Raw genomic sequence first — 15901 nt, forward strand, 5'->3', positions numbered from 1 at the left:
AGGAGGATCCCACATGCCGCGGAGCGGCTGGGCCCATGAGCCATGGCCACTGAGCTTGTGCGTCCGGAGCCTGTGCTCCGCAACGGGAGAGGACACAGCAGTGAGAGGCCCACGTACCGCATTAAAAAAAAAAAGTTATTCTCGAGTTTTTCTAAAAATCCACAGAATTACGTGGGAAGTGTCATATATACTTTAATCATTAAAAAAACAATGGATACACTTAAAGAAGAAAAAAATAAGTAGTTCTGCACAAAGAATACCAACATAGTATTAAGAATAAATTCAACTGATAATGAATTAAAGACATTCAAACTATATCTAAAATAACCAGAGGTTCTCTTAATATTTTTTAAAAATCATACGAACAGATTTTTTTGTTTTCCCCAAGAAAAGATGACACTGCCTGAGCGAGCAATCAACAGTGGTCACACAACGGTTAACTCCTGCTTTCCTTCCACTGCTTAGTGTTACCAATATAAGGGTGATTTCTTTGCAGGACACTTATCCCTAAGAAAAGGAAATCAGGCTTATGTTTTCAGAGAACTTTTCTCACAACCAAACTCTAAAGGGAAGTAACCTGAAAAATAATCCAATCGCTTCGCAAGCGCTGGGTAAACAACTCTTCTGAAAAGTGACACTGCTTTTCAAACAGGTGCAGAGATATTTGTGGCGCAGATAAAACCCCTTCACAGAGGAAGAACACCACGTCCCTGCTATTTGGGGGACAATGGCCACAGCATCCCAGGAGACACCCAGCAAGGCTTTATGGAATATCTGTCTGTGAGGACAGCCTGAGGGAAGACGGCAGGAAGAAGAGGCCACCACCTGGAACTATTCTCACCAAGCCATGGACCTGAATCCCATCCCGTGTGTTGACTGCTGACACGTTCACAGGCAATATGGGGGAAATGTTAGCCAACGTCACAGGAAGCAGTAAAAACAGATTCAGCACAGCTCAGGCCCTATGTGGATCCCAATTTGACCAGCCACAGGAAGAGACTGGAACTTAGGCTGGATATGTGATGAAATTAAGGGATTACTGTTAGTTCTGCAGGTTAGCATGGAGCATGTTATGGTATATTGGGGCGGCTAATGCACTGAGACTGGCGTGTACCCACGGGCAGTCAGATTCTGAACTGTTCTCTGTTTCTGTGTATGTTGAAATTTTCTCCAATAAAAAATTAAAACAAAATAGGGGAAGAAACTGCATATCCCACCTTCCCACAAACTCTGATGTTTTCTCCTGTGAAATGAGCTGGACAAAAAAGGTCACTTAAACAATATCTAATACTCACATCCTTAGTAGCAAAGTAAAAGAATGACATACTTGAACGAACAAATAGAAAAATACTTCCCAAATGATCTCAGCGCTCTAAAGAGTCAACACGGAAGTACAAAAATGCCGAGCCGAAGAGCAGGACGCGTGTCACGACCAGGTAACAGAACCATCAGAGTGAACAAACAGGATCCAACCAAGTTTCTTTGGAGAGAGGACTGTAAGCCAATAAATACCAGGGAAGGCCAGCGGCAGAGTCTGACTCTTCAGAGGATTAGAGAAATGAAACTCAGACACCTCCACAGGTCAGCAGGTCTCAGGGCAGCGCCCCAGAGGAGGACGTTGCTCACGAGGGCACGAGAGCAACTGGGCTGCAGCCAGGACCACCGTCTCCTCCACGGTGCCTGCAGCCAGCACCATGCCGGCAGCCACTTGACCCCTCGTAATGGCCCCTGAGGACTGAGCTCGAGGGGCTGGGGCGCTGAGGACACTGCAGGGACAGAAAGCGGGCTGCGGGGGTGAGGGTGACCTCAGGCGGCCTCGGCCTGCAGCGGCTTGAAGCAGGATTTCAGCTCCCGACCAGAGATTGAGGTTGGGCAGCGGCAGTGAGAGCGCTGAACCCTGGCCACTGGACCACCAGGGACCAGCAGCCAGTGACAAGGCCCTGGCCCGTCAGCTATGAAAAAATGAGTTTCCGCAGAGAGACGGAAAGTAGCGAAGCAAGTAAAGTGTTTTTTAGAAGGAAAAAGAGTACAGTAGACACACGGGCAGGCTCAGAGAGAGCGTCACGCCCTCATGGCAGTTTGAATCACTTTCGTGGGCATTTCTTCCCGGTTTCCTTTGACCAACCATCCTGCTCTGCCTGGTTCTGCTGTATCTGGTGTATCTCAAGGTCCTCCCATGCGTGCGTACACATCTCTTAGCCAAGATGGATTCCAGCGAAGAGGCCTATCTGGGTAGCTGGCATCACTTACTATGAGGTGGCGCCCCTTCCTTTCGGACCTCCAAGGAGCCCTTCTGCGCACGTGTAGTCGGGAGGGTCTCCTTGACTTCGAGAATGAGGAAAATGAGGAATATATGGTCTCTTATCTCTATCTGGGCAGGGCCCAGCCTCCTCCATTACCCTGCTTTTATGGAGCTTCTGTCCACAGGGGAGAAACTGTTCAGCCTGGGCCCATCTATCTCCTGCCTCAAGGGAAAACTGAGGGGATGCTGAGGAGACACTGAGGGGACATGGGGGCTGAGGGGACATGGGGGCTGAGGGGACACTGAGGGGGATGAGGGAGTTTTGTCCTCTTTAATGAAACCTGAGTAAGATGACATTGTGAAGAGAAGACGGTTTGTGGGACTTTATCAGTGACCAGCTGCATGTCTGGTCTCAGCCGGGCTTTTATCGTGTTTCTCTGAGCGTTTGTGGGCATGGGCTTCCTGGGTGTGGATCCCTCCTGTCCTCTCATTCCCCAAACATGGGAAACCCGGATTCAGGGCATCTCAGGGTCCAAGGAGCAAACCAAGAAAAATGCCAACTCCCAGACTTTTCAACCAAACATAAGGGATAAATGTCATATTTATGCTTCCCTTTATTTTCCTCCAATCCACTAATTCTCATTCTGGGAACTTCCATGTGAAAAAACAGTTTACATGCTAATTTCAGATCGGTCAATATGTACACACACAGCTAAGAGCACTGACTATTAACTTAGGAAACCTAGCGAATGCCAGGCCTTACTGCCCACCTGACCTCCGAGATCCTAGCGACACTGTGTGGCAGGGCCACGGGCACCTCGGCAACAACTGCCCTGAAGAGGTGTGCAGGATGGGGTCCCTGGCAGCAAAACCCTCCCGGGCGTGCTGCCCTGGAGCCCCGGGCTGGGCACCGCTCTGGGCCCGGGCCGCCGCTGAGCAGAGCGCAGGAGAGAGGAGCGCAGCACGTGGCACACGCTCCACAGACGCACCGTGGGCCATGCAGGGCACAGGGCGCGGGGCCATGAGTCCCGGACGGAGGGGCCATCCCAGAAGGAAGCGCTCATGGAGAAAACGATTTGACGAAAGAGAGGCAAGAGTGGGAGTTTCCAGGTGGGGGACAAGGCCAAGTTCAGAGGAGGTCACAGCCAGGGTGTTCCAGAAACTGCCAGGCAGCAGGTGTCCGGCGCCACGAGAACAAAGAAGACAGGACATCGGGCCAGAGGGCACTTGGGCGGAGTCTGTGCAGGGTTGTGCCCCCGGGTTGCACCATGGGCCCCAGGGTTTGGGGTGCAGCACGGGATGCAGAGGACATGGAGCTCCTGCTGGGCACCTGGCACAGGCAGCCCCTGAGAGACCCCACCCCTGCTGAGCACAGGCCTCGGGCCCTCCTGGCAGGTGTGAGGCCTGCCCAGCGTCCACCCCACTGCGGGCCTCACGTATGCCCGAGGGCTCTGGTCACGAGGAGAAGCCTCAGGAGGCCCAGCGGTTTTGCTGATGTCACCAGCATCCCCGTGGGGGCCAGAGCCTGACCCCCAGGCCATCCCTGAAGCCACCGCTGCCCAGAAGGAACCTGTGGGGCCCCCTCCTGCGGAGCCTCCTGCACCTGCTTCTCGGCCACGTGCCCAGCCCTGAGCTCCTGCATGGCTGCTTTTGGCTGCTGCCCCAGGGGCAGGCCCTTAGCAGGCCACACCAGCTCCACCTGCAGAGAGCAAGTCCACATGGCACTGCCTCCCACACACACCTCCCACCTGTAAGGTGGGAAACACTCCACGTGCTTCCTACAAGTGCGTTTTACACTAATAAAATTAAGCCATGGTTTAAAATACATAGCTTTCTCATGTAAAACATGCGTACTTCTTCCTCCTGATATTCTTTTAGACTTCATCTTCTTCAAACCCTATAATCCCAGGGAATCTAATTTAAATCCACAGGCTGGGAACAAGCCCCCTTCCCCACACATCCATCTGCATGGGAGGAAACTGAAGCTGACACTGAGAACTCACTGGACTGGCCTGGGGGTACCACAGCGCTCCAAATTCACACCAAAGGACAATGCCCAGGGAGGAGTTGTGACACCTGCCCTGGGGCCCGAATTCAAGGACAGGCCAGAGGCTCATGACCCCAGGTGGAATGTGCTCAGCCCTCGGGGAATTTGTTCAATATCTCGCCTGCAGGGACTTCCCTGGTGGTCCAGTAGCTAAGACTCCATGCTCCCAAAGCAGGGGGCCCAGGTTCAATCCCTGGTCAGGGAACTAGATCCCACACGCCACAACTAAAGATCCCGCACACGGCAACAAATATCCCGCGCGCTGCACCCAAGACCCAGTGCAGCCAAATAAAGAAACTTCTTAAAAAAGGAAAAGATTCCGCGCGCAGACCACACAGGACAGGCAGCGCCGAAGCATAAAACGAAGCCACCACACCTCTCAGCACTAGGCCGCCTTCTTCCTTCCAGCCTTAAACAAGCTAAACCAGGAGCAAAGGGGCTTAAACCCCCCTGGGAACATCGCATAAAGCACGTCTCAGTCACGAGCGAAGCTTCTACCTGGTCCTTGTGTTCTCACAAGGCTGAGATTTCCTGCTTTGTAATTTTGAATATCTACTTCTTACATACGTGACAAAAGTATGAAGGGCCAGAACAGGATCATTCCTGAGTGCCTGACGCGCACACCTGGCCCAGTGGGCACAGAGCAGCCCGTCCCCACGCTGAATTCCCGCTACGTGATGATGTTCTAGCCAAATAAGTGCATCCTATTCGCGACCTACAAGTGCCATGGGTCTGCAGATGAGGAAACGGGAGCGCTGGCCAGGGCAATGGGGCCGTCTCCAGAAGCTCCTTTCATACTACCGCTGAGAGCGCCTGCCAAGGGGACAGTCGCTGCTCTTGACACAGGACAGAGGGTTTAATCTCACAGAAATCGGTAGAGGCCCCGAGGAGCGCTCTGAACCCTTTGAAATCTCACAGGCAACGCTGTGCGCAGGCACAGGTGCACGTTTTTCCAGGATCAGAGATCCAAAGCCTTCACCAAGGAACCTGAGACCAAAAAACGCGTAAAACTCCCTGTTCTGTACCCGCCTCACCAGGAAACCCACCGCTGTCCCTGGGACACACACACACACACACACACACACACACACACACGCACGTGCAGCTGACACACATGGGCAACAGAAGACACCAGTCCTGGGGAAGGGCAAAGCCCCGCACCTCACCTGGCGAGCTCCGCGCAGCCAGGAGGCTCTCACACCCTCCACGTGCTCTGTGTTCTCTCCCGCTCTCAGGCCGTCCTCTGTGGACTGGGGCTCTTCATCGTGTTTCAGCTTCAGCTTCTCTAACACCCAAGTCAAGACCATGTGGTGAGAAGCATCCTCTTTCTGTAGCTGCTCCTCCAGGCCCAGCAAGGTCTGCATCTCAGACAGGTAACGCGACTCCAAAGCGTCCAGGCGTGACGCGTGTCTGGTCTCCAAAGCACTGATTTCCGCAGCGTGTTTTGTCTGCAGCTCAGCCACGCGGGCTTCTGAGAGAGCCCACCACTCTCGCTCCAAAGAAGCCCTCAGCACGTCCACCTCAGCCTGGTGCCGGGTCTCCAGCTCCGCCGTCAAGGACAGGACGTGCTGCCGGTGACTCTCCTGGAGCAGCTGGAGCTCGCGGGCGTGCTTCTCCCGGGCCTCCCGCAGGAAAGTGTCTTGCTCTGCAGCAAATTTCTCTGTGATTTCTCGACGTTCTTCTAAAAACCTGAGGAGACAAGCCAAGTGAACATGGAGAGCCAGCGTGCAGCCACAAAAGCACCGACCTCACATTCCTCACAGGAGACACCACTTTCTGCTGGTGAGACCATCGTGCCCAGATTTTCCCTGCTCTTTCCACCTCCCGGGGCTGCAGGTGGCCTGAGCCCCACTGCCAGCCGTGAGCGGAGAGCCAAGGGGCCCACGAAGCCAGAGGAGCTCGGACGCCAGAGCCCAGGCGTCCCCGGTCACAGACTGAAGTACAGGACACAGGACCCCCAGCAAGAAACCACACACACATTTCCACAGACTCCACAGGGAAGCAGGTGTGACCGCTCCTCGGGAAGGAGAGGATCTCAACAGGGAAGGGGCAGCGGCATCGTTTACAGGAGCCAACAGGGCTGCAAAGAGCATTCAAAAGACCCCCAAAACCCCTTCGGAGTGAATTAGGGGCATGAATTAAATGAGTTGCAGGGGACACTGGCTAGCAAACACAGAAGCAGGGAGACGCCCCTCTAACTGAAGCACCCAGCACCCCAGCAGGGAAGAATCTCTACGGGCACCCATTACACATGAGCACCACATGGTGCGTCCAGGTGAGTGACAAGAGCTGGAATGGGATTCAGGTACTAACTGCGGACCAGACACCACGAAAGCCTTTCCACTGATCAGCCCATGCAGGAGGGCGCTAAGGCCTCGTGAGTTTGTCCACCGTGCCTGCGTCCTTCCAGCTCACACAGTGGGTCAGGATTTGAACTCAGTTCTCAGACCCCAGAGCAGAAGCTCTTGCACCTGCCTCATGACGCTGGGGCGCAGCTGCCGCATGAGAAGCAGCAAAACCAACAGTAGCTCCGGTGACACCAGGGCTCACCAACCCCCCTGGTCACTACAGCCCAGATGTGCAAAGAGGCAGCAAACCAAATCACACTCTAAATCTACTTAAAGCTTCAGGGAAGTACGTACATAGTCCAGAAAAACTCTTTATTTTTTTTTTTAAATCGTTTGAGTTTAAAATACACAAGAAACTTCAGAAATGAACCACACGTCCTTACGATAAATGAGGTTGAAGTTCTGCTACTGAAACCGTAAACCGTGCAAAGAACACAAACGACTGTCACAGATGCATGCAGGGCAGCGTGGATCACGGGACAGGGGCTCCACAGGAAGGACGGGGGTGCTGCTGCTGCCAGCAGGTCCCGCAGCCCCAAGAGCCACGCGTGCCCTCCTGGGGACCGGCCTCACCCAGGCAGGCGGGCGGCTCCGCACTGAGCAGGGGGCCACAGGAACGTCACCCACCTGCTCTGGGCCAGCTTCAGCTGGAGAGCACAGTCCTCCTTCAGGTGGTCCCGGTCCGTGGGGGCCAGACCACCGCCCAGCTCCCGGCCACACTGGCTGCACTGCAGAGACTCGTCCCCCGAGAGCCCCAGCTCCAGCTGCCTCAGGCGGCCCTGCTGCTCCATCAGCGACCCCTCCAGGTCCAGGATCTGGGCTGCCTGCTGGTCCTGCAGCTGCCTCATTTCGGCTTCTCGAAGCTCAAACCTGTGCATCATGGACAGCTTCTCGGACTCGGCCTGCTCCCGCAGCTCGAGGAGCAGCTGCGTCAGCCTCTCTTCGGCCCCTCTCCTCGGGTCCTCACTCGTGACTTCCCACTCGGCCTCTCTCTCGCCTCGTCTCATTAGCTCAAGCTTCTCCTTAGCGCTCTTCAGTGCTTCCTGGTGGGCTTCCACTAAAGTACATTTCACCTGCAGAAAGCACAATTTTATTTAAGAAGGAGGAAATTAAATGAAAAGATCACTGGCAGCAACGACCCAAATCCATCTCTGAAGAGAGAGAAGTTCCACAACATACAAGCACTAGTTCCATAACATATCGCACTGAACAGAGCAATGGCAGTGTTTCTTATCCTGATGGGAATAAAGGAGCCTAAAATGCACAAATATAAGACTATTTGCTTAAGTAAAACGCGTCTGCATCCCGGCACCTGGCCCCGACTGTTACCTCTGGGGCTGGCAGGTCTGGACACACACGCAAAGGGGAGCTCCTCTGCGGTGCCAAGACCAGCCCAGGGGATCAGACATGTACGGGGCCTCCCGTCAAGGGAAGGCCAACCCCCCAGACAGAGGAACCACCACCAGCCAGGACGGAGCCACAGGAGAGCAGCAAACAGCGCCAGGCCAAGTCTCTGGACTTGCATAATGAACGTTCCAGGTTCTACAGGGGACCCCTCGGAGGACCCCAGCCAGTTGCCCTGAGCACTGGAGGCCCCTGTAAGGAGCACACTCGGGCCCCAGCTCAGGTGGCATCCCATCCCGACCCCGAGGAAGGCACCCAGCAAGCAAACACTGCTCCCGATGGAGGGCGTGGTGGACCTCGGGGGCTTGCGCTGACCCCGACCGCTTAACACGGGGCCCCGGTGGGCGCGGGAAGTGCAGAGTGGTGAGGTGTTTCAACTTACTTGCTCCAAGTCCTCTTTTAGGCGGATTTCGTGCTGCAATTTCTCGTGTAAATTTCGATTTTCTACTTTTAAGAGGTCGATTTCTTCCTTGAGCTCCGTCAGAAGAAGCAGGAGATGAGCCTTGTGCATGGTTTCCAGACCCAAGTCTCCGGCTGCCACCTCCAAGGCCGTGCTGTGTGCACACAGGAGGGGCACCCGGGAGAGCTCTGCAGGGGACCAGGGGGCAGGACCGTCAGGCTGACCCGCAACTCAGACTAAACACTGACCTTCAGAAGCCTCAGACCTGCACAAAGATCCTGCAACTCCCCGTGCGGGCTTGGTGTCAGGAGTGGACATGACACACCCATCTTCAGCCAAGCGGTCACTGAGCCCCAGGCCCAGACGAGCAGGCCGTGCTGAGCGGCCCACACCTCCTTCCGCCTGGGTGCCGGGGGACCTGGCACCCCCAGAGCTCCTCTGGCCAGAGCCCATCACTGTCCCAGGCTCGATGAAGAGCCAAGCGTGGCCAAGGGACTGGTTGGCAGGAATGTGCCGAGCAGCGGCCGTGGGGCACCCCTCGCACAGGAAGGAGAACAGGGAGGGCAAGACGCCAGCAGGCGTGACCCAGTTCTCTGGGCCGCATTCTTCCCCTGGCGGGGACCCTGAGCTGCCGGCCCTCACGGCAGGACCCTCTGCCTTGCCCCCTCAGCTCTACGTGGGACCCACCCTCTCCTGGGCTTGTGTCCAGGGCCGGCCTTACGTCTGCTCTCCTGGGTCCCTGACCATCCCCGGGGACGACCACAGCTTCTCCGTCCCCGTGACCCCGGGCAGGCCCTCTCCTGACACGCCCAGGCCTGCTCAACCCCCGAGGAAGGGCCCGCGGCGCCCACACTGCAAAGAGAATGGCCAGCGTGTGCAGGTGGCTCTCGTGGGAATCAGTCACCGCCCAGAACGTCCCCTGCAGGCCAGACTCCCGGCGACCCAGCGGCACCGAAGGCACACACCTGGGCCGGGCTCTTCCGAAGGCCACACATGCTGCTCCTCTTCCAACACCTGGGTCCCCGCGAGGCCCGCCTCCTGCTGGACTTCCTGGGAGGACTTCCCCGCTGCTAGTTGGCGCTGGTGGTTTCCTTCTAGCTGTGTGCGCAACCCCAGGCTCTCCTTTGGGAAATCACAGAGAAAACCTTCTAATGACTCTCTCAGCCTCGTTCCTGAATCCCTGCCTCCCAGGGAACCCCCCAGGGGACCCACCCCCACGGAACCTCCCACGGAGCCTCGCCACGCATGGCCACGCCGCCTGCTGCCCCATGTCTCGCTTCCAGCAGGGAGGTGGGCCTACTTCACCGACGCCAAGCTGTGGGCACTGGGTCCCCCACCGGACCCCCGTCCCTCGCCCTCCGCACCCCGGGCCAGGCCTCCGGGACCAGCCACACGGCCAGGGCCTTGGTGCAAGGCGCCCTGCTCCACCTGCGGCTCCCGGGTTTCTCCTCACGCCCTGCCCTGCGCTTCCCATCCAGAGCCGGGTGCTGGGCCTGCCCCCCGAGGACGACGCTCTGGAGTGCAGGGTCCAAGAGGGGCTCGAGGCAGTGTCAACGTTTCCTGTGCCCTCAAGATGCAACCAGTCACCCCATCTTCCTCAAAATCACAGAGAGACCACGGCAGCCTAAATGTCCAGCTCTCAATAAGCTTGAGTTATCTTTTAAGTCAAGACTGGAATCCTCATACGGTCACGGGAGAAAACAACTTGACTGACGGGTGGACTCGAGCGCTCCCGACACAACTTGGCTCACAAGGGTCAGGCTTCCCAGCAAGTCGGACGAGAGCGACTCGCCATCCCGGGAAAGAAAAGGGGGCCAGAGTCTCACCCCCCACCAGGCAACAGCCAGTTGCAGACGACAAAAGCAAAGATAAAATACAGGGAAATCCTGCTGTGCCTGGAGACTGGGGACGGGACGGGAGCCGAGAGCAAGGGGCTCCCGGCCCCTGAGGAAAGGGCAGAGACATGGCCACGACGGCCAAACAAGTCAAAAGACATTCAGCCTCAGGGACAACCAAACAGTTGCAACCAGAGAGACACTGGCCAGGGGTCGGCGCCGACCAGAGGGGCATGGGGGTTCCCAAACCCAGCTGGGGGAGCTCCACCAGGCACCCTCAGTCAACATGGCGCGTCAACATGCCAAATATACACAACGCACGCACACACACCGCACATGCCATGCGCCACACACGCGCCCACACACGGGACTTCTGCTTAAACACACGTATACTCTATCGTTTTTATATTCCCTCAGAGGATAGGAGACATAATTTAATTCATAAAACCTATGAGGAGAAGAAACAGCGAAAGAGGTGATCAGTAAGCCAAAGGTGACCAACTGCTGGAAGACGGGAATCACGGATGCTCACAGGGGTCGACCGGGGAGCCGCCTGAGAGCTGCCCAGACGCCCGGGAGGCTGGGAAGCGGGATCCGGGGCACAGAGGTGACTGCACGACCCCCAGGGGCTGTGGACCAGGGAGACTGGCGTGGGGACCCCACTGTGCCCCTCTTCTCAGGGACCCCAGCAGGAGGCTGGTAGAGACCAATGGCCCCAGGAGGGGAGGCCACCACCCCAGCCCCCAGGTGGAGCCTGCCTGGTCAGACAGCCCCCCAAGACCCCACGGTGCCTCACGCTTCGTGACGGCACAGCCTCAGGTCACCAACCAATGCACGGACCACAGACGCCCCACACAACACAGAGACGCAGACGCACGGAGACGCGGCAGGAACTACACGGAGCCTCAAGAGGCCTCTTAACACCAACGGCCGCCTTCGGGGAGGAGACCAAAGGCACCCCGTCCCTGACGCTGAGCAGAGGACACAGGAAAGAACACAGAACAAGAAGGCAAAGCCCCAGAAATTAACAATGACAATGGAAATAAGATAGCCAACTGCAGAATTAGAGGAGAGGGGAGAAAAAAATCTCCCCCCCCCCAAAACAAAGCCTAAAGCAACATAAAAAGAGAAATGAGAATTGAAGGAGACCGGTGCTTCCAGCCTGGAGGTGCAGCGTGAAGCTCGCGGGAGCGTCAGAGAGAGAACAAGCCACACGGAGGAACAGCTGTCCGAACGGCCGCTCAAGACTTCCCAGAAGTGGGGACAGAGTCAAGGCCCTGCCTGTTCCTGGTGCGAAAAGTGGACACAGGCTGCCATCTCAGGACTCCTGGAGCACGGCCGGGGGCCCAGCCGTGCCGACAGCACGGCACCTCCACCGCCAGCGCCGGGGGCAGCAGGACAGGGGAGCCACTGGCTCCTCGGAGCTCCGCATCAGCACAGGCGCAGAAGGCTTCCACTGTCACAGAGAGCCGTGTGAACACCGCTGCCCACAAAGGTTAGAGATGCCAGAAACAAACGGCATGGAGGCCGTTCAACGAAGAGAAACGTAAAGGCCAATAAAAAGATGCCCAGCACGCACTCGCCCCAGCGCTTCACTCTCCGGTCATCAACACGCACGACGCAGGCGGTTGGGGAGCTCGTGGAGAGCAGCAGTGTGACCGCGCCTGCATGGGATGCAGGCAGGACCCGACCTGCCAGCCACCCGCCTCCAAGTCATGCCATGAACCTCGGGTTGTTGTTTTAAACAAGCAGACACAATGCAGCCTGTGGAGTCACCAGAGACACAAAAGCAAGCCTCGCTCTGCTTGTCAGCGTCACAGAAGGAAGCTTTTGTGAAAAGGATGGAAATTCAGATTTGAAGACATAAAGACAGTCCAGTTCCCAACTAAAGATTAATGAAACACAACCTTTCTCAATGTTTATGGAGACGCTCATATACCTCAACAGCGAAAAAAAAAAAAAAAAACCACCTGATTAAATAAAAAACAGGCAGAAGACCAGAACAGATACTTTTCCAAAGAAGACACACAGATGGCCAACAGGCACATGAAAAGATGCTTAACATCACTAATCCTCAGAGAAATGCAAATCAAAACCATGAGACACCCCCTCACACCTGTCAGAATAGCTATTATTAAAAAACCAACAAATAACAAAGGTTGGCTAGGATGTGGAGAGAAGGGCACCCTCGTGCACTGTTGGTGGGAAAGTAAACTGGTGCAGCCGCTATGGAGAACCGTATGGAGGTTCCTCAAAAAATTAAAAATAGAACATCATCAAAAAATGCTGGAGAGGGTATGGAGAGAAAGAAACCCTCTTGCACTGCTGGTGGGAATGTAAACTGATAGAGCCACTATGGAGAATAGTATGGAGGTTCCTTAAAAAACTAAAAATAGAACTACCATATGACCCAGCAATCCCACTACTGCGCATATACCCTGAGAAAGCCATAATTCGAAAAGAGTCATATACCACACAATGTTCACTGCAGCACTATTTACAATAGCCAGGATGTGGAAGCAACCTAAGTGCCCATCATCAGATGAATAGATAAAGATGTGGCACATATATACAATGGAATATTACTCAGCCATAAAAACAAACGGAATTGAGTTATTTGCAGAGAGGTGGGTGGACCTAGAGACTGTCATACAGAGTGAAGTCAGGAAAACAAACACCATATGCTAACACATACATATGGAATCAAAAAAAAAATGGTTCTGAAGAACCCAGGGGCAGGACAGGAATAAAGACACAGACCTACTAGAGAATGGACTTGAGGACATGGAGAGGGGGAAGGGTAAGCTGGGACGAAGTGAGAGAGTGGCATTGACATATATACACTACCAAACGTAAGATAGCTAGTGGGAAGCAGCCACATAGCACAGGGAGACCAGCTCGGTGCTTTGTGACCACCTAGAGGGGAAGGATAGGGCAGGTGGGAGGGAGACACAAGAGGGAGGAGATATGGGGATATATATATCCACATATAGCTGATTCACTTTGCTACACAGCAGAAAGTAACAGAGCATTGTAAAGCAATTATACTCCAATAAAGATGTTAAAAAAAAAAAGAACTACCATATGATCCAGCATTTCCACTCCTGGGTATTTAACCAAAGAAAACAAAAACACTAATTGGAAAAGACACACGCACCCCAACGTTCACAGCAGACCCTATTTACAACAGTCAAGATATGGAAGCAACCTAAATGTCCACCAGCAGATGAATGGATAAAGAAAATGTGGCACATACACACGTACGTACACACACACAACGGAAACAGTACTCAGCCATAACAAAGAAGGAAAGCTTGCTATTTGTGACAACATGGATGGACCTTGAGGGTGTTATGCTAAGTGAAATAAGTCAGATTGAGAAAGACAAATACTGTCTGATCTCACTTCTATGTGGAATCAAAAAACCCGCCTCATGGAGAACAGACTGGTGGTTGCCAGAGGTGGGAGAGGGGCTGTGGGCAAAATGGATGAAAGGGTCAAAAGATGCACACTTCTAGTTTGAGGATAAAAAGTCCTGGGGTGTCGTGTAGAGCACAGGACTACAGTTAACGATGCTGTATTGTGTCTCTACAGGCTGCTAAGAGAGTGGGTGTTAAAAGTTCTCAGCGCAAGGAAAAAACTCTACCTCTGTGTGGTGGTGGACGTTACCCAGACTGACCCTTCACAGCACACCCAGGCATCCAGTCACCATGTCATAATGTCCTGTGGCAGCTAGACCTCAAAACAAAACAACGGTGTCCCATCACCTCGTGCTGCTCCAGCTGAAGGCCGAGTTGATCAAGACGGTCTCTTCCTTCTTCTTCAGGCGTCTCTTCTGAACAGGCACTGGATGAATTGAGAAACTGTGCTGTAACGACCCGACACAGGTGCCCCTCCACCGAAGTCCGCTGTCCCTGGGATCCCGCTTCTGTGCCGAGGACAGGATGACCGCCGGCAGGGGGGCGCAGCGGGGCTGGCGCCCACCCACCCCCGCAGCACCGCGCTGTCCGCAGCCCGCGCGCGGGTCAGACCGGCGCCCAGCTTTAATGTCATCTTGTCTAGACCCAATCATAAACGTGTTCTCCTGCGCTGCTTTACCTGATTCCCACAGCCTCCGGCGGGGAGCTGTCCTTCCCGCCCTGCAGCTGCTGCTGTAACAGGGTCAGGTCCTCCTGGTGGCCCCTCTCAGCCTCCCTCAACTTCTCTTCAGAAGAGATTCTCAGCTGTTCCAGTTGAGCCTCGTGCCTGGTTCTCTCCTGCTGCTGCTGCTCTAAGGCCCGCGTCAGGTGTTCTAGCCCCTCCACGTGAGACACTCGGGCCAGGAGCTGCTCGGGTAACTCTTTACAGGATGAAAGTAAGCCATCATCTCAAAATGAAACACTTAGGGGAAATCAGAAGCTAGTTAAGAGCCTGCGGTGTGGTGCTGGGGGCAGAACTGTAAAAGGTCCCCCCATCCCAGAACCCATGAATGGACCCTCCAGGGCTTATGCTACGTGGCACAGGGGGCCTCGCACAGGGAGACCACCCAGGCGGCCTCAGTAAACCCCAGAGCCCTGAGGGCAGAGAGCTTTCTCAGGCCGGCACAGACGTCAGGCGGATTGGAAGTGTGAGAAGCACTCCACGTGTTGTGGGGGCCCTGAAGACGAGAGGGCCGCGTGGCAAGGAACGGGGGCAGCCCCTGGGCCGACAGCCAGCAAGGAAATGGGACCTCGGTCCTACAAGCACAGGGACGGGACCCTGCCGACCGAGGGAGCCGGGCCAAGGCCCAGCCCAACATCTGGACTTCGGCTGTGGGTGACCCTGGGTGGTTTCAGGCTGCTGAGTTGGTGGTATTTTGTTAACGGCAAAAGAACAGTAATGCAGACCGTAAGAGAACTGTCAGCCTCACAGTTCTGACCCAGAGGGTGCTGCCAGCCAGTCCACCAGAGCTAGTTATTAGCTTTCAAGTAACAGGGATGGAAACAGGTCACTGTCCCAAATCAACGTTCCCCATGAGGGTCCTTAAACGCACGGGGGAGGGTGCAGCGGAAGGCGCACTAACTGAAACCGTGTGAGAGCCTGAAGCCCAGCCACAGGTCCGTCCGCCAGCTTCGCCTGCGGCTGCCCGGAGCCTGGCTGGGGCGGGGACGGGAGGCCTATCCACCCACCCAGACCGTCAGGTGTTACTGCGGGTCCCTTCTCGTAACTCTGCTCTTTGCTCCTCAGTAACATGTACGCACAAGGGCAGACCCTACAGTTCCAGGCCTGTCTGGAGAGACAAACCCACATCTCTCTGCCCCGTGTCTTGTGACCTCCTCCCTCTGAAGGTGCCACCGGCGAGCAGAGACCCCTCTGACTTGGGGTCTTGTGAGGGGGAGACCCAGGTGAGCTGCCCTCAGTAAACGTGGCATCACCCTCCCAAACCAGAGCTCAGGGCCCCAGGAGCCTGACAACACCTGACGCAGGTGAGCTCACAGGACCCAGGAGGCAGTGTACACCCACGACCCAAATGCCCACTGAGAACTGCGTTTCGACAGCGCTCAACCAAGCCCCAGCGTGAGCCCAGTCGCACACGTGAACGGTGCGTGTCCACACGAGGACACCGGCTGCCAGAGTCATTGCTCACCAACGCGCCTACGAGGAAGC

The 15901-nt window shown here is 55.4% G+C and overlaps 1 protein-coding gene across 4 annotated transcripts in view; it reads right to left on the bottom strand.

The window, feature by feature from the left end:
* PCNT (pericentrin) overlaps window positions 1-15901 on the bottom strand; it is a 96448-nt gene that overhangs the window by 64978 nt on the left and 15569 nt on the right. For all 4 annotated transcript variants that reach the window (XM_060010184.1, XM_060010185.1, XM_060010183.1 and 1 more), the window contains exons 9-14: window positions 14375-14615; window positions 14044-14122; window positions 9407-9563; window positions 8424-8629; window positions 7265-7710; window positions 5456-5978 (exon numbers count right to left, since the gene is read on the bottom strand). In XM_060010184.1, coding sequence (XP_059866167.1) covers window positions 5456-5978; window positions 7265-7710; window positions 8424-8629; window positions 9407-9563; window positions 14044-14122; window positions 14375-14615 — 1652 coding nt within the window. The remainder of the gene's footprint in view (window positions 1-5455; window positions 5979-7264; window positions 7711-8423; window positions 8630-9406; window positions 9564-14043; window positions 14123-14374; window positions 14616-15901) is intronic.

Source organism: Delphinus delphis, chromosome 4 (assembly GCF_949987515.2).
Source record: "Delphinus delphis chromosome 4, mDelDel1.2, whole genome shotgun sequence".
In the NCBI taxonomy this organism is placed as follows: domain Eukaryota; kingdom Metazoa; phylum Chordata; class Mammalia; order Artiodactyla; family Delphinidae; genus Delphinus; species Delphinus delphis.